Source organism: Saccopteryx bilineata, chromosome 1 (genome assembly GCF_036850765.1).
Source record: "Saccopteryx bilineata isolate mSacBil1 chromosome 1, mSacBil1_pri_phased_curated, whole genome shotgun sequence".
Taxonomy (NCBI): domain Eukaryota; kingdom Metazoa; phylum Chordata; class Mammalia; order Chiroptera; family Emballonuridae; genus Saccopteryx; species Saccopteryx bilineata.
Window position 1 is genome coordinate 355140645 of NC_089490.1, and position 27768 is coordinate 355168412.

The 27768-nt window shown below is 40.4% G+C and overlaps 2 protein-coding genes and 2 non-coding genes across 8 annotated transcripts in view; 3 read left to right on the top strand and 1 right to left on the bottom strand.

Annotated features, from left to right (window-relative positions):
• TRIM66 (tripartite motif containing 66) overlaps positions 1 to 20612 on the bottom strand; it is an 80529-nt gene extending 59917 nt beyond the window's left edge. For 2 of the 5 annotated variants that reach the window (XM_066250896.1, XM_066250893.1), the window contains exons 1-2: positions 20439 to 20565; positions 17739 to 17977 (exon numbers count right to left, since the gene is read on the bottom strand). Coding sequence is in view for 3 of the 5 variants with exons in the window: in XM_066250892.1 (XP_066106989.1) it covers positions 20410 to 20481 (72 nt within the window). In the remaining 2 variants the exon portion in view is untranslated. Of the gene's footprint in view, positions 1 to 7300; positions 7371 to 17738; positions 17978 to 20409 lie in introns of all 5 variants that reach the window. The other 3 variants (XM_066250890.1, XM_066250891.1, XM_066250892.1) reach the window with 3 other exon arrangements.
• Positions 20613 to 20617: 5 nt separating this feature from the next.
• Positions 20618 to 23475, top strand: RPL27A (ribosomal protein L27a). The gene is made up of 5 exons (XM_066250898.1): positions 20618 to 20686; positions 21018 to 21081; positions 21497 to 21572; positions 22169 to 22343; positions 23299 to 23475. Exons 1-5 carry the CDS (start codon positions 20684 to 20686, stop codon positions 23425 to 23427), a joined length of 447 nt encoding a protein of 148 aa, XP_066106995.1. The 5' UTR covers positions 20618 to 20683; the 3' UTR covers positions 23428 to 23475.
• On the top strand, positions 21731 to 21863 carry LOC136321176 (small nucleolar RNA SNORA3/SNORA45 family). The gene has a single exon (XR_010728464.1). It is a non-coding gene; the product is annotated as a small nucleolar RNA SNORA3/SNORA45 family (small nucleolar RNA).
• Positions 23063 to 23191, top strand: LOC136321173 (small nucleolar RNA SNORA3/SNORA45 family). The gene has a single exon (XR_010728461.1). It is a non-coding gene; the product is annotated as a small nucleolar RNA SNORA3/SNORA45 family (small nucleolar RNA).
• Positions 23476 to 27768: the final 4293 nt, after the last annotated feature.

Consider the following 27768-nt stretch of genomic DNA (forward strand, 5'->3'; position numbering starts at 1 on the left):
TTGAAGTCCGGTAGTGTGATATCTCCAGATTCATTCTCTTCCCTCAGGATTGCTTTGGCTATTCAGGGTTTTTTATGGTTCCATACAAACTTGGTGATTTTTTGTTCTATTTCTTTAAAAAATGACATTGAAATTTTGATGGAAATTGCATTAAACTTGTATATTGCTTTTGGTAATATGGCCATTTTAACTATGTTGAGTCTTCCGATCCATGAACATGGAATATTTTTCTATTTCATTGTGTATTTTTCTATTTCTTTCAATAATGCTTTGTAGTTTACAGTGTATAGGTTAAATTTATTCCTAGGTATTTTTTGTTGTTGTTGTTGCAATTGTAAAAGGAATTGTTGGGTTTTTTTCAGTTCATTTTCTGAAGTTTCATCATTCTTGTATAGGAAAGCAATAGACTTTTGTAATTGATTTTGTACCCTGTGACTTTACTGTATTGGTTTATTGCTTCTAATGGTTTTTGGGTGTAGTCTTTGGGGTTTTCTAGATACAGAATCATGTCATCTGCAAAAAGTGATAGTTTTACTTCTTCTTCCCCGATATGGATGCCTTATTTCTTTCTCTTGCTTGATCACTCTGGCTAGAAATTCCAGAACAATGTTGAATAGGAGTGGAGAGAGTGGGCAGCCTTGTCTTGTTCCTGAATTTAGGGGAATAGCCTTCATTTTTTTTCACCATTTACTCTGATATTAGCTGATGATTTGTCATATATGGCCTTTATTATGTTGAAATGCATTCTTTCTAATCCAATTTTATTGCGTGTTTGAAACACAGGAATATTGTATCTTATGGAATAACTTTTCTGCATCTATTGTAGGATCATATGATTTTTGTTGTTTTGTTTATATGGTATATTACGTTAATTGATTTACATATGTTGAACCATCCCTGTGCTCCTGGAATGAATCCCACTTGATCAGGATGTATTATTTTTTAATGTGTTGTTGTATTTGATTTGCTAGTACTGTATTTCGTTTAGGATTTTTGCATCTGTATTCATTAGAGATATTGGTCTCTAGTTTTCATTTTTTGTATTGTCCTTGCCAAGTATTGGTATGGGGGTTACACTGGCCTCACAAAATGTGTTGAGGAATATTGCTTCTTCTTCTGTTTTTTGGAAGACTCTGAGAAGAATAGGTACCAAATCTTTGAATGTTAGGTACAATTCATTAGTGTAGTCATCTGGTCCTGGGCTTTTGTTTTTTGGGAGGTTTTTGATAGTGTTTGTATTTCCTCCCTGCTTATAGGTCTAGTTAGGTTGTCCACTTCTTTGTAACTCAGTCTAGAAAGATTGTATAGTTCTAGGAATTTATCCATTTCTTTTAGGTTGTTGAATTTGGTGGCATCTAATCTTTCATAGCATTCTACTATGATCCTTTGTATATCTGTGATGTCTGTGGTAATTTCTCCTCTTTCATTTCGAATTTTATTTACAAGTCCTTCTTCTTTTTTCCTTAGTGAGTCTAGCCAGTGGTTTGTTGATTTTATTGATCTTTTCAAAGAACAAGCTCTTTGTTCTATTAATTTTTTCTAGTGTTTTTGTTCTCTATTTCATTTAGTTCTGCTCTAATTTTTACTCTTTTCTTTCTTCTGCTGAGTTTGGGTTGCCTTTGTCTTTATTTTTCTAGTTCCTTAAGATGTGATGTTAGTTTGTTTACTTGGGAATCTCTCATTTCTTGATATAAGCCTGTAATGATATAAACTTTCCTCTACTGCTTTCATTGCATCCCAGAAATTTTGAAATGTCATGTTGTCATTTTCATTTGTCTGTATATATCTTTTTTTTTTTAATTTTTATTTATTTATTTTTTACAGAGATAGAGAGTGAGTCAGAGAGAGGGATAGACAGGGACAAACAGGAACGGAGAGAGATGAGAAGCATCAATCATTAGTTTTTCATTGCGCATTGCAACACCTTAGTTGTTCATTGATTGCTCTCTCACATGTGCCTTGACCGTGGGCCTTCAGCAGACCGAGTAACCCCCTGCTGGAGCCAGCGACCCTGGGTTCAAGCTGGCGGGTTTTTTCCTCAAACCAGATGAGCCCGCACTCAAGCCAGCGACCTCGGGGTCCCGAACCCGGGTCCTCTGCATCACAGTCCAATGCTCTATTCACTGTGCCACCACCTGGTCAGGCTATCTGTATATATCTTTTGATCTCTGCTTTTATTTCTCCTTTGACCCAGTCAATTTTTAGGAGTATGTTGTTTAATTTCCACATTTTTGTGGGTTGACTACCTTTTTGCAGTTAAATTGTAATTTCAAAGCCTTATGGTCAGAAAATATGCTTGGTATAATTTCAATCTTCCTTAATTCATTAATGTTCATTTTGTGGCTCAACATATGGTCTATCCTTGAGAATGTTCTATATTCACACTGAAGAATGTATAATCTGATGTTTTGAGATAAAATGCCCTGTAAATGTGTATGATGTCCATTTGGTCCAGAGTGTCATTTAAGGCCAACATTTCTTTACTGATTTTCTGTTTGATTGATCTATCTAAAGCTGTCGGTGTGTCGAAATTTCCAAGTATAATTGTATTTTTGTCAGCTTCTATTTTTAGATCAGTTAGTAGATGTCTTATATATTTTAGTGCTCCCTGGTTCACTGCATATATATTAAGAGATGTTATGTCTTCTTGATACAATGTCCCCTTTATCATTATGAAAAGTCCATCTTTGTCTCTGATTAGCTTTGTTGTATTGTAGTCAGCACTGTCAGATATGAGTATGGCTACACCTGCTTTTCTTTGGTTATTATTTGCTTGGAGAATTGTTTTCCAACCTTTCACTTTGACTCTACTTTTGTCCTTGCAGCTTATATGTCTTGAAGGCAGGACACGATTGGGTTTTGTTTTATAATCCAAACTTCTTATTCTGTACCTCTTTATTGGTGAATTCAGTCCATTTACATTTAGGATAATTATTGACACTTGAGAATTCCTATAGCCATTTTATGTTTTGTTTTCTGATAGCTGTGTGTCTTGTTTGGTTCTTTCTTTTCTGTTTCTGTCAGTTGTTTTTGTTTCATGGTATTCCATACTTCTGTTTCTTCTTTTTTAAGCTGTGTGTTCCAGTGATGATTTGTCATATATGGCGTTTATTATATTGAAATACTTTCTTATCAGTAGTGGCTTTTCTGTGGATGGTTACTGTTCAGTTATTAAGAGAAAAATGTTCATATGTATAAGACTTGTCTTATGAGTGCTTCTGCATTCCATCCTCCTTTGCTACAGCAGATCTTTATCTTCTCCCCTTTTATGTTATTGTTATCACAAATTATCCTTTTTTGTTTGTTTGTTTTGTACTTCTCTGAAGCTGGAAACGGGGAGAGACAGTCAGACAAACTCCCACATGCGCCTGACCGGGATCCACCAGGCACGGCCACCAGGGGGCGACGCTCTGCCCACCAGGGGGCGATGCTCTGCCCCTCCGGGGCATCGCTCTTTTGCGACCAGAGCCATTTTAGCGCCTGGGGCAGAGGCCAAGGAGCCATCCCCAGCACCCGGGCCATCCTTGCTCCAATGGAGCCTCGCTGCGGGAGGGGAAGAGAGAGACAGAGAGGAAGGAGAGGGGGAGGGGTGGAGAAGCAGATGGGCGCCTCTCCTGTGTGCCCTGGCCAGGAATCGAACCCGGGACCTCTGCACGTCAGGCCGACGCTCTACCACTGAGCCAACCGGCCAGGGCCATTATCCTTGTTTTTAATGTGACCTTGTTGGAGCTTTTCCTTGTAGTTTTGATTTGTTTTGTTCTTTGTGTCTGGTCAAATAACCCCCTTGAGTATTTCCTGCAGTGGAGGTTTTCTGGTGATAAATTCCCTCAGCTTTTGTATGTCTGCAAAAGTTTTTATTTCTCCTTTATTTAAAGAACTTTGATGGATATAGTATTCTTGGCTGGTAATTCCTCTCTGTCAGTACTTCGAATGTTTGGGTCCATTCTCTTCTGGCTTCTAGAGTTTCTGCTGAGAAGTCTGATGATAACTTAATGGGCTTTCCTTATATGTTATGTTCTTATTTCCCCTAGCTGCCTTGAGGATTCTTTCTTTGTCATTAGTTTTTGACAATTTTATTATGATGTACCTTGTAGTAGGTCTGTTTGGGTTGGGGTAACTCAGTGTTCTGTTTGCTTCTTGGATTCTAGGCTCTCTTTTCATAGGCTTGGGAAATTCTCATCCATTATTTGTTTGAATAGGTTCTCCATTCCCTCTTCCCTCTCTTCTTCTTCTGATATACCTATTATTATTATATTGCTCTTTCTGATGGAGTCAGACAATTCTTATAGGGCTTTCTCAGTTTTTTTTATATTGTGGGTCTCTCTCCTCTTCTCTCTGTAGCATTTCTAATTGCCTGTCTTTTTTTTTTTAATTCTTTTTATTTATTCATTTTTTTAGAGAGGGAGAGAGAGAGACAAAGAGAGAGAAGGGGGGAGGAGCTGGAAGCATCAACTCCCATATGTGCCTTGACCAGGCAAGCCCAGGGTTTCGAACCGGCGACCTCAGCATTTCCAGGTCAACGCTTTATCCACTGCACCACCACAGGTCAGGCTCTAATTGCCTGTCTTTGATGTCGCTGATTCTTTCCTCTATCTGGCTTGTGCTATTAGCTAAACTTGCTACCTCAGTCTTCAATTTATGTATTGAATTCTTCATCTTTGTTTTTAAAGTTTCAGTTTCCTTGGTGAGCTCATTAAGTTGTCTATTGGTTTTTTCTCACATCCTGTTGAGTATTTTCAGAATTTCAAGTTTGAACTCTCTATCATTGAACTCAAGGTTTCCATGTGACTGAGAATTTTTCTGGAGATTTTTTATTTTCTTTTTGAACTACGACTCTGCCTTGTGTGGCCACAGTATTCATTTTTCTTTTTCCTTGATGGTATTTGAGAGTAGTATTTTTATGAACCCTAACAAAAAAAGAAACCCTAAAATAATGAAAAATTAAATTAGAAAAAATACAAAAATAAAAAAACTCAAAAAGTAACAAGTAAAAAAGAAAAAGCACAGAAAATAAAGATCAAAAACCAAAAAAAAAATCCAAAGCAAACCAAACACCCACAAAAATTAAGAATAAGAAATATAAAAATTAAAGAAAATAAAATTCAAAAGAGAAAAAATAGAAAAAAGGAATAAAGGAAAAAATTCTAAAAAAGGAAAAATAAATTTCAGTTTTGAGAGGTTTCTTACAGTATGTGTCACTATATTTTAAGTTTTAGTTCTGTGAAATTCCTGGACTGTCCTCCACTGAGATGTTGCTGCCACAGTGATGTAGGCAAGGTCACAATTGCATTGGTGGGTGGGGAGTGTTGTGAGGGTTTTATGGCTTTGGCTTTATAGCTTTACAGCTATAGCAATGGTGATATCAGGCTTCTGGGTGCTCTTCTGCTCCTCTCAACAGACCTGGGAAGCAGACATGAGCACTTCTATTCTTCAGGGGAGAGAGTGGCTCTGGAGAGCTAGCTGTGGGGTTTGTGTCTGCCACTCTCCATACCATGAGGTGAGTGATGTGGGATCTGGGAGTCTGCGGGGGGAGGGGGGTCTCTGTCTCTGCCCAGTGCAGGCTGCAGGCAGACCATGGGAACACTGGCTGTAACCCCCACTCTGCCACTTTGGTTTAATTTCTCCCCATCTGCCCCTCTATCTCACCACTCCTCCTGGCAGAAGGAGACCCAGTCATTTCAGGTTTCTCTCTCCATAACCCTCAGACAAAATCCAAACAGCCTGAGCTTCCCTCCTCCCCATAGTCAGCAGAGGAAAAAAAAAAACTCAATCACACCAGGTTTGTCTCCTCTCCAGAGCAACCACGTGTGTATTTTATCTTCCACCCCCTTTTCAACCTGTACCACCTTTAGTCCATTCAGTGCACAGATCTTTCAGGTGCACCTGCAAGCCCAGCTGGGATTCCTTCAGTGCATTATAGTTGTCCACTTTGTTGAAAATTTAAAGGAACAGATCAGGAGTATCTCTCAGGCTACCATTACTCTGACACCACTGAATCCAGGAAGATCTTATATTTTGAATCTCTTACTTGATTCTTGGCTTTATCTACTCTGATCTTGATTCCCTGTAAATTATTCTTCATTTCAGTTACTATATTCTTCATTTCTGACTGACTCTTTTTTATGCTGCTGATCATCTCACTAAGTTCATTGAGCATCTTTATAAACAGTGTTTTGAACTCTACATCTAGTAGATTGCTTGTCTACATTTTGTTTAGTTCTTTTTCTGGAATTTTGTTCTGTTCTTTCATTTGGAACATGTTTCTTTGTCTCCTCATTTTGGCAGTCTCCTTGTGTTTGTTTCTATATATTAGGTAGAGCTGCTACATCTTGCAAGCTTGGTAGAGTTGCCTAATGCAGTAGATGTTCTATAGGGTCCAGTGACATAGCCTCCCCAATCACCCAGGATGGGCACTCGAGGTGCACCCTCTGTGTGTGTGGGTTGAGTATACCCTCCTCTTGTAATTGAGCCTTGAGTGCTGTTGGCACATCAATGGGAGGGATTTACCGCCAGGGTGATCAGCTACAAGGATTGCTTGTGACAACTGACCACCAACCTTCAAACATCATGGAGGATCAGCTGTGCAGGAGCCCACCCACAGAGCAGGACTTAACTTCAGCAGGGGTCTGGAGTCTGCTGAGTCTGCCCCTTGAGTATGTCACTTATGGAGGTCGTTGGGTGGCGATGTTTCAACATGGGCTGAAGCTGTCCCTGGGTGTACTGGCTCTGGGACCTCCCAAGAAGTACAAGCTAAGGTCAACCATCACCTATGTTCTTCCCAGGGCCACCCAGCATGAGCTAAAGAGATCTGTAGATGGCTGCTACTTGTGCTAGAGTTGCCCAGGTGAGGCCAAGCTGTGAACCAAAGCCGGCTGCTGCTAGGGCTGGTCCTGGGGCCACTTAGCAAGAGGTATCGGGCAAGCTGAAGCCCAGATGTTGCTTGTTTGTGAGGTTTTAGGAAAAAGCTGAAGAGAGGCCACTGGAAACAGCTTGGGTGGGCCTAAAAGGTTTTTTCCCGAACCCCTGACCATGTTTAAATTACTAAGGACCCCAAACAGATTTTGTTTATGAGTCATAGCTAATGCTATTTACTATAATATAAATTAAAACTGAGATAACTTTAAAATATTAATTCTTTAAAAAAAAAAAACAATAAACCTATTGCATGTCAACATGAATAAGATACTAGGAAAAATTAACAATTTTCAAAAAATAAATTTAGTGAGAAGAGTGACATTGTTTTCCTCTTTATAAACCTCATTAATGTCTGGCTTAATAGATGGCAGTTGGATTTCCATACCTGCTTCTGCAGTCAATCTGTTACATGTCGTTTTCTTTACCATATATGAAGAAAATCCAGCCTCACATAGCTATACAGTTGGAAAAGATAGAAATATTTCAATTTAGCCTTATCAGATAATTGTGGATATTCTTCTCTGACACTATATCAAAATTCAACAAGAGGCAGTTTCTTAAAGGTTAGTTGTAATGTGGAATCTGAAACTACATTAATGAGCTTTTCTTATTCTTCCACATTAAATTCACTGGTCTATTTTGCACTATAAACTGCTTTTTTACCCAGGCATAATTTTATAACACCCAGGTTGGTCATTTGGAAAATATTGGTTCAACAACTTATGCAGATGCTTCAAATCTTGGCGTTTCACCATACAATAACAACAACAAAATTACAGTCTAATATCACCTCTAATCTCATGAAAAATTCCTTAACTATTAGAAAGTTATCTAACTCACAGACGTACTATAACTTTTCCAGAATTCTAATTTTTGCCTGAACACTCAAATGTTATCATTGGCAGCAAATACTGTCAGTTTTTTCCTTGAAGTGACAGGTTTGCTTCATTTTTGAGAAAATATCTACCAAATTCCCAAGCCTGAAGAACTACAGTTTGTCTGTCAGTTATTCTTTCAAGTAAAACTGATATTCTAGGGGGGAGAGAAGATGGCAGCAGAGTAGGCGGATGCACAGACACCCAGCTCTCAACACCAAACTGGAATACAAATCAATTTAGAAAAAATCAGCATGAAAAACCAACACTGAACTGCAAGAACAGCTCTCAAAAACCAAGGAGCAAAGAGGAAGCCACAATAATCCTGGTAAGGAGTGCCTGAATCTCCTCTGCTTACAGGAAGGGAAGGAGGGGGGTGAGGCTGAGAGCCCAGAGAGGATTTCACAGAGGAAAAAGAGCAGAAACTACTGCTCACAGCCACTTACCTGGCGACCAGGGAGCAAGGTGGGTTGAAAAGACCAGCTTATCTCCCAAGTGGAAAAGACAGGGAGAGGGACAGACTGTGAGGGGCTAAGGTATGCAAGAAACAAAATAAAAAAGCTGACTCATTCGTGCTGGAGGCGGCCATAGCTGGGGGAGGGACTGAACCTTTCACAAAACAGAGCTGAAGTGCTTCCGGATCAGAGATCTCCGGACATCTATCCAGCTCCAATCAGCACAATAAGACACAGCTGAAAACAAGAAGTGGGGAGGAGGGGCACTAACTCAGGTCTCCATGGAGATCTGAGATACACCTCCCCCTACTGAAGCTGAGAGAAAAAACCCTGCCCCCAGTGAGATTAGTTGGAGGAAGAGACCTTCAGCGTCTCAGGTTACACCCACAGCATTCCTGGATACAGTTTCAAGGAAGCCCCCTGCTGAGATCAGTTAACAAGACTATCACCTGTTAAGAAAACAAACAAATCAAGACTTCAAAGCTGCCCAAATCCGAAAGTGGATTACAAATAATAGCTGATACCAACCCATGAAGACCTAAAAATAACACAACTGAAAACTGGAGGCAGACAACACCAAGCCTAGACTCAATCAACTCTACAAATAAAAAAAAAAAAGAAGATGAGAAAACAAAGGAGTGCAATCCAAATGAAACCACAAGAGACACTTTCGAGAGATGAACTGAGTGATATGGAAATAATCAAACTTCCAGATGCGGAGTTCAAAATAATGATTGTAAGGATGCTTAGGGATCTTAGAACAACAATGGAGGGGGATTTTGAAAACCTAAATAAAGAAATAGCAAGTATAAAAAAGAATCAGTTGGAGACGACAAATACAATATCAGAAATAAAGACCACAATGGAAGGAATTAAAAATAGGATAGATAGAGCAGAGGATCGAATCAGCGAGTTAGAAGACAACTGGAATGAAGGCATGAAAGCAGAGAAGAAAAGAGAAAAAAGACTCAAAAAGTCAGAGGAAACTCTTAGAGAGCTCTGTGACAACATGAAGAGAAATAACATCCGCATCATAGGGGTTCCTGAAGAAGAAGAAAAAGAACAAGGGATAGAGACTTTGTTCAATCATATCATAGCTGAAAACTTCCCTAAATTAATGCAAGAGAAACTCTCACAAATCCAAGAAGCACAGAGGACTCCATTAAAGAGAAACCCAAAGAAACCTACACCAAGACACATCATAATTAAAATACCAAAGCTAAGCGATAAAGAGAAAATATTAAAAGCTGCAAGAGAAAAAAAAGTTATCACCTACAAAGGAGCCCCCATAAGGATGACATCTGACTTCTCAACAGAAACACTTGAGGCCAGAAGGGAATGGCAAGAAATATTCAAAGTAATGCAGAACAAGAACCTACAACCAAGACTACTTTATCCAGCAAGGCTATCGTTTAAAATTGAAGGAGAAATAAAAAGCTTCCCAGACAAAAAACAACTCAAGGAATTCATTACAACCAAACCAATGCTGCAGGAAATATTAAGGGGCCTGGTGTAAACAGATAAAGTGGGAAAAGAATACAGAAAAAAAAAAAAGAAAAAGGAATACACCTTTAAAGAAGAAAATGGCAATAAACAACTACATATCAATAATAACCTTAAATGTAAATGGATTAAATGATCCAATCAAAAGACATAGGGTAGCTGCGTGGATAAGAAAACAGGACCCATACATATGTTGTCTACAAGAGACACACCTTAGAACAAAAGACACACACAGATTGAAGGTAAAAGGATGGAAAAAAATGTTTCATGCAAACGGAAATGAAAAAAAAGCTGGGGTAGCAATACTTATATCAGACAAATTGGACTTTAAAACAAAGGATATAGTAAGAGATAAAGAAGGCCACTACATAATGATAAAGGGAGTAATCCAACAGGAAGATATAACTATTATAAATATCTATGCACCTAATATAGGAGCACCCAAATATATAAAACAGATTTTGATGGATTTAAAGGGCGAGATCAACAGCAATACTATAATAGTAGGGGATTTCAATACCCCACTAACATCACTAGATAGATCCTCAAGAAAGAAAATTAACAAAGAAACAGCAGACTTATTGGAAACACTAGATCAACTCGATTTAATAGATATCTTCAGAACCTTTCACCCTAAAGCAGCAGAATATACATTCTTTTCAAGTGCTCATGGTACATTCTCTAGGATAGACCACATGTTAGGGCACAAAAGTGCTCTCAACAAATTTAAGAAGACTGAAATCATATGAAGCACTTTCTCCGATCACAACGGCATGAAACTAGAAATGAATCACAGCAGAAAAGCTCAAAAATTCTCAAACACATGGAAACTAAATAGCAGGGTGTTAAATAATGAATGGATTAAGAATGAGATCAAAGAAGAAATAAAGAAATTCCTAGAAACGAATGACAATGAGCATACAACAACTCAAAATTTATGGGACACAGCGAAAGCAGTGCTGAGAGGGAAGTTCATAGCACTACAGGCACACTTTCAGAAGCTAGAAAAAGCTCAAATAAACAACTTAACCCTGCATCTAAAAGAATTAGAAAAAGAACAGCAAGTAAAGCCCAAATGTAGTAGAAGGAAGGAAATAATAAAGATCAGAGCAGAAATAAATGACATAAAGGCTAAAGAAACAATACAGAGGATCAATGAAACTAGGAGCTGGTTCTTTGAAAAGGTAAACAAGATTGATGCACCTTTAAGTAGACTCACCAAGAAAAAGAGAGAGAGGACTCAAATAAATAAAATTAGAAATGAGAGAGGAGAAATAACAACTGACACAACAGAAATACAAAATATTGTAAGAAAATACTATGAAGAACTGTATGCCAAAAAACTAGACAACCTAGATGAAATGGACAAATTCCTTGAAACATACAATCTTCCAAAAATCAATCTGGAAGAATCAGAAAACTTAAACAGACCAATTACACCAAAGGAGATCGAAACAGTTATCAAAAAACTCCCAACAAAGAAAAGTCCGGGGCCCGATGGCTTCACAACGGAATTCTACCAAATATTCAAAGAAGAACTAACTCCTATCCTTCTCAAACTATTTCAAAAAATTCAAGAGGAAGGAAGACTTCCAAACTCCTTTTATGAGGCGAGCATAATTCTGATTCCAAAACCAGGCAAAGACCACACAAAGAAAGAAAATTATAGGCCAATATCTCTGATGAATATAGATGCTAAAATCCTCAACAAAATATTAGCAAACCGGATCCAACAATATATGGAAAAAATCATACACCATGATCAAGTGGGATTTATTCTGGGGAGGCAAGGCTGGTACAATATTCGTAAATCAATCAATGTGATTCATCACATAAACAAAAAGAAGGAGAAAAACCATATGATAATTTCAATAGATGCAGAAAAAGCATTTGATAAAATCCAGCACCCATTCATGATCAAAACTCTCAGCAAAGTGGGAATACAGGGAACATACCTCAACATGATAAAAGCCATCTATGAGAAACCCACAGCCAACATCATACTCAATGGGCAAAAATTAAAAGCAATCCCCTTAAGATCAGGAACAAGGCAGGGGTGCCCCCTTTCACCACTCTTATTTAACATAGTCCTGGAAGTCCTAGCCACAGCAATCAGACAAGAAAAAGAAATAAAAGGCATTCAAGTTGGAAAAGAAGAAATAAAACTATCATTATTTGCAGATGATATGATATTGTATATAGAAAACCCTAAAGTCTCAGTCAAAAAACTACTGGACCTGATAAATAAATTCAGCAAAGTGGCAGGATATAAAATCAATACTCAGAAATCAGAAGCATTTTTATACACCAACAATGAACAGTCAGAAAGAGAAATTAAGGAAACAATCCCCTTCACAATTACAACCAAAAAAATAAAGTACCTAGGAGTAAACTTAACCAAGGAGACTAAAGTCTTGTACTCAGAAAATTACAAAACATTGATAAAAGAAATCAAGGAAGATACTAACAAGTGGAAGCATATACCGTGCTCATGGTTAGGAAGAATAAACATCATTAAAATGTCTATATTACCCAAAGCAATTTATAAATTCAATGCAATACCAATTAAAATACCAATGACATACTTCAAAGATATAGAACACATATTCCAAAAATTTATATGGAACCAAAAAAGGACACGAATAGCCTCAGCAATCTTAAAAAAGAAGAATAAAGTGGGAGGTATCACACTTCCTGATATCAAGTTATACTACAAGGCCATTGTACTCAAAACAGCCTGGTACTGGCATAAGAACAGGCATATAGATCAATGGAATAGAACAGAGAACCCAGAAATAAACCCACAGTTCTATGGACAACTGATATTTGACAAAGGAGGTAAGGAAATACAATGGAGTAAAGACAGCCTCTTTAACAAATGGTGTTGGGAAAATTGGACAGCTACCTGCAAAAAAATGAAACTAGATCACCAGCTTACACCACTCACAAAAATAAACTCAAAATGGATAAAAGACTTGAATGTAGGCCGTGAAACCATAAGCATCTTAGAAGAAAACATAGGCAGTAAGCTCTCCGACATCTCTCGGAGCAATATATTTGCTGATTTATCTCCACGGGGAAGTGAAATAAAAGACAGGATAAACAAATGGGACTATATCAAACTAAAAAGCTTTTGCACAGCTAAAGACAACAAGAACAGAATAAAAAGACAAACTACACAATGGGAGAACATATTTGACAATACGTCTGATAAGGGGTTAATAACCAAAATTTATAAAGAACTTGTAAAACTCAACACCAGGAAGACAAACAACCCAATCCAAAAATGGGCAAAAGAGATGAATAGACACTTCTCCAAAGAGGACATACAGATGGCCAATAGGCATATGAAAAAATGCTCAACATCACTAATCATTAGAGAAATGCAAATTAAAACCACAATGAGATATCACCTTACACCAGTCAGAATGGCGCTTATCAACAAAACAACACAGAATAAGTGCTGGCGAGGATGTGGAGAAAAGGGGACCCTCCTGCACTGCTGGTGGGAATGCAGACTGGTGCAGCCACTGTGGAAAACAGTATGGAGATTCCTCAAAAAACTGAAAATTGAACCGCCTTTTGACCCAGCTATCCCACTTTTAGGAATATACCCCAAGGACACCATAGAACGGCTCGAAAAGGAGAAATGCACCCGCATGTTTGTGGCAGCATTGTTCACAATAGCGAAGATCTGGAAACAGCCCAAGTGTCCGTCAGAGGACGACTGGATTAAAAAACTTTGGTACATATATACTATGGAATACTACTCAGCCATAAGAAATGATGACATCGGATCATTTACAATAACATGGATGGACCTTGATAACATTATACGGAGTGAAATAAGTAAATCAGAAAAAAAACTGAGATGAATCCATACATAGAAGGGACATAAAAATGAGACTCAGAGACATGAACAAGAATGTGATGGCAACAGGGGTGGGGGGGTTGGGGGAGGGGGGAGGGGGTGAAGAAGGAGAGAGGGGTTAGGGGAGGGGAGGGGCACAAAGAAAACCAGATAGAAGGTGACAGAAGACAATTTAACTTTGCGGGAGGGGTATACAGCACAATCAAATGTCAAAATAATCTAGAGATATTTTCTCTCAACATATGTACCCTGATTTATCAATGTCACTGCATTAAATTCAATAAAAAAATATTAATATTAAAAAAAAAACTGATATTCTACACTCCTCACTAAAAAAAAATAGGCTAGTTCAGCTTGCAACTCAAATAATAGTCCAAGTAGCAGAAGTGCTTTTGCATACTTCTAATTTCTTCACACAGAATATTAAAAAGACATGTATTAAAAGATTGAAACTTGGCCTGACCTGTGGTGGCACAGTGGATAAAGCGTCGACCTGGAAATGCTGAGGTCGCCCGTTCGAAACCCTGGGCTTGCCTGGTCAAGGCACATATGGGAGTTGATGCTTCCAGCTCCTCCCCTTTCTCTCTCTGTCTCTCTCTCCTCTTTCTCTCCCTCTCTGTCTCTCTCTCCCTCTCTCTCTCCTCTCTAAAAATGAATAAGTAAAATAAAATTAAAAATTAAAAAAAAAAAAAAAGATTGAAACTTAATAAAATATTTACTGCTTCATCACAAACATTCTTAAGTGAAACTGGCTTTTTTCTTTCCTAATGCAAAAACCTTGCAATGTACAATGATTTGTACTAGTAATTTTACACATCATCTTAGGCCTTTGGTTTGGCAGCATCAATGCAAGTATCAACCCGGTGAAAGGACAAATAACATCTTAGTATTATTATAAAAAATTGTTCTGACCTTATGGCCCCCCTGAAAGGATCTCTAGGACTCTCATAGGTCTATAGATCACAGTTTGAGAACTGCTGTATTAGACTTTGAGTAACAATTCTGAATTGTTACTCAGGGAATAAGGGAAGGTGGCATGGCTTTCCAACACCACTGGGCTCTACACAGAGTAAAAATATAAAGCAATAAGTATTTAATTCCCATGTTGGAAAAGCAACTGAAGTAACAACTGAAGGCATAGCCAAGCAAAGAGTCTCTGGTTAGGGATAAGGGGAGAAGTTCAAATGACTTATTTTCTATCCCCTCTCTAGCTTCTTTTCACCATAACTTAGTTCTTCCCTCTCCTTCCTATCTCCCTTGACCTGGAGATGTGGAGCAGATCAAGGTTGGCAGAATGCACTTAAAACTGGTAGCAAATTCAAATAACTACACAGGCCAGAGACATTCACCTAAAAGAATGTGGGTGCAGTGTTGCCAAACCTTAGTTTTTCAAAACCCCAAATCCAAATGTTATTTAAATTTTAAAACATTGGCAACTAATTAAATATAAAAACATAAGAAAACAGCACAAATCAAACAAAATATACCAACAATCGGCTTACAACCTCTGCTTTAAGTCACAGAGAAACTTGGACTAAATGAAACAATAAGTTTGAAGGATGGGAAATCTCACATATAAGATTAGCTTGCTCACCAAACACACCTCTTTTTAACACCCCACACAAGGGGTTCTGAGAGAAGGAAATGTTTACCAGTTCCTCTAACCTTGCCAAGCTGCGACAGAACAAGTCATTCCTTACAATGGAAGTAAGAACTTGAGAGGTTGTTTGCACCGGTATTACAAAACAAATTATCACTAAAATGTACTTATTTTAGGGAGAAAAATGTGAAAGAGCAACACTAGGCAATGAGAGAGCACCCATGCTAAGCTAGGCTGTGTTGAATATGATACATTATTTCTTTACTTGTTTACTGTCTGTTTTAGACACAGTCCGGAAGCAGGACTATTGTCTTTCTTGCTCACCACTGTATCTATCTGCCCCTTATTGCTTGGCCTGTATATATGGTGCCTGAACATAGCAAGCACTCAATAAATATTACTAAAATGAATGAGTCCCTGTCATTTTTCATTATACAGACAAGAAAACTAAGTTTCAAAGAGAATATGCTATTTGTTCAATATAATTCAACTAGTAAAAACACAGATAGGAAATAAACCCAAGTTTCTGAGTTGTTTCCACTAATTTTATCATCTGAAGTTAAATTAATACGCACATATTTAAGCTCCTCTTTGTTGTGCTAGGGGATAAAGTACTCTCAAAGATCCTAGAATTCCTCTCTTCACGCTTTCCATCTTAGCTTCTAGAAATGCATTTGCCATGTAGCACAATGATTTTTTTTTTATCTGTTCAACACAGAAAGGAAAGACTATAAATTCCTAATCCTCAAATTAAATTATTTTTACTTTGTGCTGGAAGAAAACCCCGAGGGCCTAGGATTTTCCCCTAGATGCCATATTGCCATTTATCAAAAACTATTGATAAAAGAAAAAAATAAAAACCCTGAGCCTGTTGTAGTTGAAAATGGAAACTATACATGCTGCTGATGCATAAATTGGTACAATCCATTTGGAAAAAAATATATAGCAACATAAAATGAATCATAAAAATGTTCATACCCTATAATCCAGCATCTCACTCCTGGGAATTTATCCTAGACAAGTTATTCAATAGAAGAAAAAAACTATATATACACACATGTTCACTGTATCATTGTTTCTAATAGCAAAGAACATTATAACAACAACAAAGAAAAATACATGAGAAAATGGCTTAGTAAATTACAGTACATCCTAAACACAAATTACTTTTAGCTGTTAAAAATAATAATCATGAAGGCTGGGTAGTGATACAAAAAAATGTCACAGTATTAAATGAAAAGCAGAATACAAAGAGACTTAGGGACTCTAATCAGTAGTTTTACAGATAGCCATGTCTCTAGGTAGATGAGAGCTGAAAGGTAATATTCAGACATGAAAACAATATTGTAGGGTGTTATGATTTGAAATATTTATTCTTACATTTTTTTCCTCAAAATATTTTAAATGTTTTACTCTTTTCTAATACATAAAAAAAAATTTAAATTCTTTTGAAACAAATTTGTATTTCAAAGTTTTCCTCTAATTCTCACTTCAAAATCTGGCTCTTTCTGTCTTAAATTAGTAATCCTCTGCTTGGAAAAAAAAAAAAAGCCATAATATTTCCACATGTCCAAATCTAAAGATGAAGAGCCAGAAAATAAGGCTGACTCCATCCACACTGTCGCTGCTGTCTGAAGGTCTGCTGATGAACTCAGAAATCCAGAGAGAAGAGAGAGGACCCCCGCCCCAGGCCCTCTTCAGAGTGGCGGTGTGCTCACAAGGCCACTTGGAAAGAGGTGTGGGGTAGCAAAATGGTCAGTACCACTTTTACCTGCCTCCCCAGGCTGCTGCCTGGAGTCATCTCCTTTCTGCTCATTTCACAGGTATTTTCTGGAGCCCTGACTCTCTGGGGAAACCCAGATAGATGCCTGAGATGTCACAATGTCATGCTCTAATTCAGAAAAGATGTCACAGAAGATGCCTCTCAGGAGTCATGCCCTGGATACCTATTACAGGGAGGAACAGGCCACCTAATGCCTAATGTCCAGAGGCTACTCAATTTTGCAGACATAGAATTCAGCTTCGTTTGCTCTCCCAGAGTAATATATATATAGTGTGAAACTTGCCATATATATATTTATACATACACAAAATATGGCAAGCTATATATATCATATATAGCAATAAATATAGTGTGGAACTTGACCTAGAGAAACGGACCCACCCTGACAAACCCACATGAGCCCCTGTTGAAGCTACATGATTGCTTTGTAAAAGAGAGTGAACTGGCTGGAAACCAGAGCCAGACAACCATCTAGGACACTCCCTATCCTGGAGACCAAACCAATAAGAATGTCAGGTGAGCATGGATCCCAACACTGCACTCGGAAGCCTCCTGTGCAGCCAGGTGGCCTGACAAATAGGATGTAGCTCCTCTAAAACCAAGGAACCTGGCAAAACTATTCAGAAGCAGTGTCCTACCACCCAGAACCCTACCTCCACCCCCAGGAATGTTTTGATCCTTGCTTCAGGCCCTAGTTACAGGACACCTTCCATTCCTAAAGCTCTGCCCAGCTTACCTTAATTCACAGAGCATCATCCCAGGATAGTTTCCAGTTAGCTCAGCTCATCCCTTGAACATTTGTTGCCCAGTTTTGATGTCAATTAGAAGACGATCTCTTCTTAGACCTTGCCCAACATGCTCAAGGCCCCTCTTTCTGCTCATCATAGGCACCACATGATTAAGGATTGAAGGCATGATGAAGACCATAATGCTGTGAGGTCAGACAGAGTGGTCACCGAGGTAAAAACAGGGGATCTAGGAGGAGAGAGAGAGAGAGAGAGAAGACTAAAGGCTAGGTTCAGGCTCTATCTGAGCATCTCCATCTCCTCTGGCAAGTCACTCAACTTTCTGTGCAATTTTCTCATTTGTAAAGTGGGGCTGGTAGTGTTGACTTTTCAGCAGATGTATCTTGTAAACTGAAAGGTGTATCTGCCTATTATCAATGTGGACTGGAATGTTCTGGGAAGGAGCAGATTATAAGGTGGGCCTTAAAGGTTGAGGAAGATTCAGGATATATGTTCAGGAAGAGGATGAGCACTCCAAGATTGATGAATGGCACAAGCACAGGCAAAAAGGCAGAAGAGATGTGCCAAGTTTGGCTGCAGTAGAAAACTTGTTAGGGGAGAAGCTGATGTAAGCCTAGAAAGGTAAGTGAGCTGGTTTCTGTTGGTAATAGAGATATTTTTTCATCAAGTAAGTGAAAGGATGAAAGCCAGGTTTTAGGAAGATTAACCTAGCAGAGGTATCGTGGACGGAGGTTTGGAGGAGAGTTGGAATGCAGACAGGGTGATCACAGGAGGGTGTGGAACTCAAGATATATGATGAGGGCCTTAATGAAGGCACTGGCGCAAGGATATGGCAGGTGTATTAGAGGAGAAAAAGCTTGCAGACAATTTTAATGTCTCCCTGATATTGCTGTGGTGAACAAGGTATAGAACAAAGAAAGCACCAATACTGGATAGCTCAGCTGGTTAGAGCATCATCCCAAAGTGCAGAGGTTGCTGGTTCAATCCCTGGTGAAGGCATACAGGAACAGATCAATGTGTCCCCCACCCCGCTAAAATCAATTTTTAAAAAAAGCACCAGTGAACCAGGAAGATTGAAGTCTTTGGATATGTTTATCTAGTTTGTAGAATGTACAAGAAATATTAGCCATAAATTAAGTAAATATAGTGTGGAACTAAGCAATAGAGATGTGAATTAAAGCCACCCAAGATGAGTTTACCCAGGAAGACTGTGTACTATGAAAAGACATGCAAGGACAAGAGGCTCAAGAACATCTAAACGGTGCACAAGGAAGAAACTGAAAAGAAGACTGAAAAATACCCAGAAAGAAAGGAGAAAGGTGAGTTTCTCCAGGAAAAAAAAAATTGTAACAGAAAGAACAAGAGGTATGAGTAATAGGAAGAGTTTATTCCGTTTGATGTTTGGTTAATTGATAACTTTTGTTGGTAACGGCAATTTCATTGAAATAGTGGGACTAAGAGCTAGATTGCAGTGGATTAAACAGCAAATGGGAACTGATCGTATGGACTACTCTTTGAGGGAACGGGTTAAGGAACAAGGGTAATAGACTGAGATAAGGAGAATTGACTATTTTGGCTAAAATATTTTAGCTTAAGGAAACAAAACATAAAATAAACATACAGTTACTAAGAGAATGGAATCTTGAACACTGGTTGAGACTTAAGATGCTATTATAACTGAAAAAAAAAAAAGAGGTGAAGGTAGGTGTATTCATTTAATCATTTGACATATCAGGAACTGGGAGTGCATGGGTAAAATAATCCTCGAGCCCTGTAAGAGATTTGGTCTAGTAGGGAAGACAGATGTCTACCAACAATTATAAAAGGTTTATGTACCAGATTTTGTGGTTGCACAAGTGAGCAACTATGACTGCATGGGTCAGAGATGTTTCAACAGAAGCCTGCATTGGATCCAGGTTGAGCAAGGGTTCTCTGGTCCAAGGGGAAGGGGGGGGGGGCGGGTTGTTACAGGTGTGTCAAGTTCAGATTTAAATGTACATGTGGAGGTTGGAAATTTTACAAGTTGTGGATAAAAAGGGGGCAGTAGCCCTGGCCCGATAGCTCGGTTGGTTAGAACATCCTCCAGAAGCAGAGGTTGCCGGTTTGAATCCCTGTCTGGGCACATACAGTAACAGATCTCTCTCTCTCTCTCTCCCTTTCTCTCATATAAAAAAAAAAGGGAGGGCGGAGGCGCTACACAACAACCAGGTATACAGGTCTCTGAAGGATAGCTGACTCAAACTGAGAACGTCTTGAATGATAGCACAGAGGCAAAGAAGAAAGACCCAGCGCCCATTCACGTGTGGGAGAGCGGGTCCAGGTAACGACTTCAAAGGTGGGCACGCTGCAGGTCAAATAAACAGTGCCTCATTCTTCTCACCGCGGCCGCAGCACGGAAGCGGTTAGCTAGCAAGCAATCGGTACTGCGGGCGCTGAGCATGCCACTAAGAACAGAGCAAGGGGCGTGGGGTCGCTCACAGCTGGGGCGTGTGACCTAGAGCTGAGATATACGGAAGCCTAGGAGGGTTTCTCGGCCATGGAACCCGGGCAAAGAGCCCGGCCTACAGCGCCCCAAGTTTCAAAATCTGCGACAACTCGCAGTCTCCGAGCCTGTGCACACGACGGGTGGCACGGAAAACGGTTCTCAGCCGCCATAATCACCAAGACAGCCCAGGAACGGCGGCGACAACCTGCAGGAAGAGAGCGGCACGGAGGACGGCGATCAGCCGCCATATCCACGCAGACAGCCCCGAGACGGCGGCAACAACTTGCAGGAAGAGGAAGCAGTACCACACGCAGCTGCGCCAGACCCAAAACGCGCTCTAAGCCCGGCTTTCGACGCCGGAAGTGAGGTGTGTATTGGCTCCGCCCCCCCCCGCGGCGTCCTATACCTCGCGAGACTACGCTGAGGTCTCCCTCTTGCAGTTCAGCCGCCATGGTAGGTAGTTCATTTCTATGGTTCCCATTTTCTGCCCTCGCAGGCCTTGAGCTCTGCATCCTCTACCGTCGACTTTAGTCCGGCCTTCGGGTCGCGCATGGCTGGCTGCAGGATAGGGGGCCGCCTGTTCGGCAGGGATTCGGATCTCTTATGGGACCCCGCCCGGAAGAAGCCGCGCGGCCCCGGGCCAGTCTGTAACCTCATGCTTTGCTGAGTGCGCCGCAAAGCAGATCGTTGATTTTTCAGGCCTGTGGGCGCCTCTCAATCCGGCTAGCTTCTCCCTCTGCTTCACCGTGCTTTGATCTTTTCACCAATATTTTCTCCCGCACAGCCATCCAGACTGAGGAAGACCCGGAAACTTCGGGGCCACGTGAGCCACGGCCACGGCCGCATCGGTAAGTGCCGGGTTTCCATCCCGGTCGGCCTTGGGCTCTCCTACCTGGAACTTAGTCAAAGGTATATAGTTTAGGACTGGGTTAGTAAATTTGACCCAGTCGGGTCGGATTAAATCTGACCTCTTTTATTTTTTTTATTTTTTCTTAAAATCCTTTACTGCTCTAGTAGTTAATAGCGACTACCACATCATTTGGGGGTTGGGAGAATGAGGATGGAGTGGGGCACCGTATTGGTTGAAGGCATGGGTACTGTGGTACGGCTGCAGAGAGATAGTTTAAGCCGGAGTCTTGAAGGAATAACTGAAGTATTGTAGACTAATAGCATAAGCAAAGGCGGAGATGCGGGAGAATGCTTTTGCGGTAAGTATTAAGCTGAAGAAGGCTGTGTTACCCATGTAGCTTTGTAATCGCGCAGGCAAACACAGAAAGCACCCGGGAGGCCGAGGTAATGCTGGTGGCCTGCATCATCACAGGATCAACTTCGACAAATAGTGAGTGTTTCTTGGACTGTATTTTACTGACACAGTTTTGGGAGTGGGGTGGGGGGCCCTCAACATCTTGAATGGGAAACCTCTTACCACCAAAAATTTTGCTTGTTGTTGGCTTTCACCTAGTTAACAACACTTGATGTTAACTGAGAAAATCTGTTACCGAGGCTAGAGTCATGCTTGGGTATCAACTATTGCCTTAGTGTGCTAGAGTCCTCGAAGAGTGAACTGCTGACCTTATTCACTGACTGTGGCCCCCCTATGGCATAGTCAGTCACCGGGTTAGTGACATGCATCAGCTTGACCTATTCAACTGTTAGATTCACTTATGCCCACTAATTAGGGGATGGTATTTTAATTTGAAGATCTCATTCATTGACTTAACCTGGTTCCATAAAATAAAGCTACTCTTTTCCTCCTGAAAGTCTTCGGTGGGCTTTGTAAAGATTTGTTTTATTCAGCAAATGGAGTGGAGTGTCATGTCACAAGTTGACATGAGTTAACAATTTACACTGCAATGGAGGAGGTGAACTGTAAAGATGGTAACCATAGCTCTCAGTTGGATTGAAGTTATGAAAGTGGTTGCCTTCTCTCTTCAGTCACCCAGGTTACTTTGGGAAAGTTGGGATGAGACATTACCACTTAAAGAGGAACCAGAGCTTCTGCCCAACTGTTAACCTTGATAAACTGTGGACGTTGGTCAGTGAGCAGACACGGGTAAATGCTGCCAAAAATAAGACTGGAGCTGCTCCTATCATTGATGTGGTGCGATCGGTGAGTGAATATCTTTGCCTTTATGTGGATTCTTATCTCTCCTCAAAACTGAGGAATCTACTAATCTATTTGATCTCCCACCTGAAATCTGTACCCAGTTTCCTACTAGACAGTTCTTTTTTGGTAGAATTTCAAAGGTAATTCACTGTCCAAAATAGAACTCAAGTTGAGTTGTGATTCAGCAAAATATTTGAAGAGTAATCCCTTTACTTCATTTTCCTTTGACTCTTTTTCTAATCAGTAATCTTATTCCTACTGTTAATGCCCTGGTTTGTACAGGTTTGCATTTCTCCTCTGAGCTACTGGTTATATTTTAGCTTAGCTGGCTCTGGTATTTTTACACAGGTCTACATTGGGCACAACTGTTGACCCTTCATGTTCCTGACCCTATAAAATTTTAATATGTTTGATTGTTATTTAACGTCCTACATCATCTGAGGAGGACTCCCCAACTTGTCCCCAAGAAAACCCCACCAGCCTTGTTTTGTGTGTCATTTTGAGCTCTGGTCCTTGTCTCAGTCTTAATCTCCTGTGGGTATAGAAGTAAGTCTAAACCTTGAGAGGGCTTTCCATTAAGTATTACATTCCCTTTCCCAGCCTACTTTACATCCCTTGAGCCATTTTGATAGTCAAGACTTCCTGCAGCATTGCTGGGAATGTTGTTTTCCGTTTTCACTTACTAGATGGTAATTGAGTAGGAAAGGGGGGTTTGTGCTTTGCCTGAGACTAGAGTCACATCTTGACATTTCTTGTCCTGGTGTGCTAGAGTTCTCAGAGAGAATCTGCTGGTCTTGATTCACTGGCGTGGGCAGTCGGTGCCCCCGGTAGTGCCCAGATCAGAAACATGCCCTCCCCATTTCCTAGATGGAGTGGGTTGTCCAGCATCTTTCCTCATATCTGCTAGGGAGTTGATACCTGACATGGTATGTTATAACCCTTTTCTCTACTCTTCTAGGGCTACTACAAAGTCCTCGGGAAGGGAAAGCTCCCAAAGCAGCCTGTCATTGTGAAAGCCAAATTCTTCAGCAGAAGAGCTGAGGAGAAGATTAAGGGTGTTGGTGGGGCCTGTGTCTTAGTAGCTTGAAGCTACACAGAGGGAAGCCCATTAAATGCTAAGTGATTTTGTCTTCTGGTCTGAGCGGAGGTTCTTTGGCACCTCGCCCTCCCTATCTGTCAAAGCCTGCCTAACAGATTCTAAGAGTTAAAAATACGAATGCCTGGGGTTCTCTGCCAACTCCCCTAAGAGAAAGTGTGCAAGAGACAGCAACAACACTTACAGGCCTTTGCATTTATAGAGTGAGAATGATACCTACTGGTGACGGTTGTGTAGATAAATATAAAATAGTTGCAAGGCATGTTTGTATTATAAACTGAATTTATGGTGGGTGGAAAAATGTGTCCTTAACTGTTGCGTGGGGCCCAAAAGGGGAAGATTCAGTTTTGATGAGGCATGTTCTAAAGAGGGAGCAAGGTGGTAGGATTGAGGTGGTTCTTCAGGATGTAATTCCTGAAACTAAGGTGTTTTCCACCTGGCTCCCTCAATTTGGACTTTGAACTAAACTTTTCTAGTCATAACCAAAATCTTGAGATGGTCCCCAGCAATATGAATTTTTTTTTTTTTTTAACAGAGGCAGAGATAGGGACAGACAGACAGGAATGGAGAGAGATGAGAAGCATCAATCATCAGTTTCTCATTGCGCATTGTGACTTCTTAGTTGTTCATTGATTGCTTTCTCACATGTGCCTTGACCGTGGGCCTTTAGCAGACCGAGTAACCCCCTGCTGGAGCCAGTGACCTTGGGTCCAAGCTGGTGAGCTCTTTGCTCAAGCCAGATGAGCCCGCGCTCAAGCTGGCGACCTTGGGGTCTCGAACCTGGGTCCTTCCGCATCCCAGTCCGACGCTCTATCCACTGCGCCACCACCTGGTCAGGCTCCAGCAATATGAATTTTAAACACACCTGACCTTTTACATATCAAATTGGTTTGGATTATAGAAAGCAGTTGTCAGGATTTATGGGTTCCTGTGCATATGAGGCTTAATAAAAATAGATCAAGAACTGCTAAGATTTTCTCCCAGTCATCATTGTACCTAGTAGAGATATTTGGGACATCCTAAGGGCCATAGCAAAAACCTGATGACCAATGCTTATGTACAGACAGGACCTCATTGATCTAAGGGGTAAATAATAATTTGCTACAGTTTTCATAGTTCTTTCAAAGACTGAAATTTTGACCCAAAATAAAACTTGCAATCTAGAATCCTGGACAGAGAAACAGCTAAGATAACACTTAACCTACTGAAACTTCACTAATGGGTTTGGTGTGGAGAGTTGTTTCTTTGAGTGCTATATGGGATCATACATGGGCTGGGAACTATGGGCTTCTATAGGATGAAACTGTCATAACAAACTTTTCAGTGGTAGTCAGCCTGGTCCCTACCGCACACTGTTGGGCGGTAGCAGAGCAACCAAAGTATAAATAAAAAGATTTAACTATAGTAGGTTGTTTTATAAAGATTTATTCTGTCAAACTTAGTGAGAATCTGACATAAAGTACTTGTTAAGTAATTATTATTATATGCTTTACCTTGCTATAACCCTGCTTTATAAAGTAAAGTTACTTCCCTACTTTATAAATCACCATTACTGTGCAACCAGTGGGTTGTTAGAAAATTTTACTATTAACAGATACAAAAGTGGGCAGTAGATATAAAAAGCTTGACTGCCCTTGCTTTAGATCAGTGCTCCCCAGGCCGCGGACCAGTACCGGTCCGCAGAGAAAGAATAAATAACTTACATTATTTCCGTTTTATTTATATTTAAGTCTGAACGATGTTTTATTTTTTAAAAAGGACCAGATTCCCTCTGTTACATCCATCTAAGACTCACTCTTGACACTTGTCTCGGTCACGTGATACACTTATCTGTCCCACCCTAAAGGTTGGTCTGTGAAAATATTTTCTGACATTAAGCGAGTCTGTGGCCCAAAAAAGGTTGGGGGCCACTGCTTTAGATACTGGGGACCATCAAAAATAAGGAAGCACACTGATGAAACTTAATTGACTTAAATAATGGAAGTTAAGAGATGTCAGTAAGGCTGCAGTTGGACAAACTAATAACTGGATTGTATGGATTTGCATCTTCAGTGATGCAAATGGAAAGGAGAAAGGTAAAGTAATGGATTTTCCCTTAGTGTCTTCCTGCAGACTTATGTATGAAAGGTCAGTAGATAAAGAATTACAATACCTGATTTAATGTTGGAGTCCTTAACACTAGGGGTATAAAAATACACTGAGATGGAGAGTCTGAAATTTACATGACTTAGGCTTGGTGCAATCATCTTAAACCTTTAAAATTTAGGTGAAGGCACCTACTTAATGATAGGGAGAAGAGAAGTCCTTCCCATGGGTGTTACTCAGTTAGTGGGAAAGTAGTCCTCCAAGCAGAGGGGAGAACAAACAAGCATTCAGGAAACCAATTTGGAAAGATTAGGCAAGCGACTCCTGTGGGAGATGAGCCCAGAGAGGCTTCAGTTTTAGATGTCTATAGTGGGAGGATGGAGGCCAGGGCCAAGAAAAGGGAATAGGATTCAGAAAATGGGCACCCTGACCAGGTGGTGGCACAATGGATAGACCATCAGACACAGAAGACCCAGGTTTGAGTCTGAGACGCAGCACCTGAGGGCGCTGGCTTGAGCAAGGGATCACTTGGTCTGCTGAAGTGCCCCCACCCCATCAATGAAAAAGTAATCGATGAAAAACGTGCTGCAATGAAGAATTGATGCTTCTCATCTCTCCCTATCTAAGATGTAAGTCTAGTACAGCCTCCCATTTCTTGCCCTGGAACAAACGACTATTGACCTTTGTTCTAGCTTGTGTGTTCACCGGTACCTGCAGCTAACAGCTGGAGCGGATTCCTTGATTCTTTAAAGTGATGCCAAAGGAAGCTGAGTGAGTGAAAAGCCAAATGTTTATGTCCCAAATAAAGGACACCGAGTGGCTGGAACTAAAGGCAAACCATAGGTTTTAGAGTGGTTAGTGCCAGGGCTGAGATGTGAATACAGTGCATAGGAAATGGTGTTCATCAGATAAATTCGATTCACCTGTCCTATGAGCATAAACTTGTGATGCCATTCTAGTGGTCCCTAAGTGCATAGGATTATGGTGGCATCCCATTTATGGGCACCAGATGCTCTCTGTAGCCTTCAACACTTTGTTCCCATAGTTCTGAAGATGTGAAAATGGTACTGCTTAATCCATGAGGTTGATAGCTAAATTTTCTATAAATTGGAGTTGCTATCAATATTACTGGCCTATATGCTTTGTTTTCATACAAACGAAACTGCAGCTATAATTTAGGATTTATGGGAAATGTATTTACCACGTACTTGGTAAATCAGCCATGTCCGATTAAGTTTTCAATTCGAATTATTGTCATTTGATGACTAGCCCAGTGCAATCAGCTCTTGGGGGAAAACAAACCTGCGGCGCGTACTGCGGGCGGGAGGCTGCGGGGGTTTGAGCAGCCAGAGTCCTGCGGCGTTTAGGGCATCCGCGGCCACATTTGTTTGTCTGCGCTGCTCAATTTCACGAGTGCCTTCCATGACACTGACCACCGCTCAGCTCGCCTCTCCACCGCCCTGAAGCCACTTCCGGAACGAGGTTCTGGTTCCGGGGTCATGGTCAGCACCGGCCGTCTCCGGTTGGGGGAGGGGCCGGGCAGCGTCACGCGGCTCCAGGATTTACTCCGTGAGGCGGAAGATTAATTTGATTATGGTACCAGTGCGGCGTGGACCGCTGGGGGACCCGCAGCCAACACTACCCTTGCACACTCAGAAACCCGCCTCTGCCTCGCTTAACAGGAGGCGTGGTCCCTATATACACCTAGAAGAGAATTTCCAGACCTCACAATGAACTGTTTCAGTTGTCAAACAGATAATAAGCGCCAACTATGTTCAAGGTACCTTGGGTTAAAAAAATAAATGCTATACACACATGAAATGTTCTGTAAGAACATGGCACAAGGGGTTTCTGATGAGGGAGAATGCATATTACAGTACATTCATATTAAAAGACAGTATAAATGGACAAAAAAACATTTCTAAAAAGTTGCTATTAACTTGCCAACGCTGAAAAGTAATATTTTCTCTTGATAGAGTTTTCATGACATTTGAATTTACACTCACCCCACCTCCTTAAATTTAAGATGTTTTGAAATGCATAGCACCACTTTTTGTGGCTCTAGAGTCTAGAAACTACTTTTGTGTACCATCCCTAGCAAGAAAATAGGGTAAAGTGTATGTTTCATTTCTGGCTCTTTTACAGCCCATTTTTACTTTTATTTCCACATTGTTTTTTTTAAAACCCTGTTTATGTACCCAAACAAGTAATTTGCAGGACAAGGAGGGTTTCAAGTCCACATGTGAT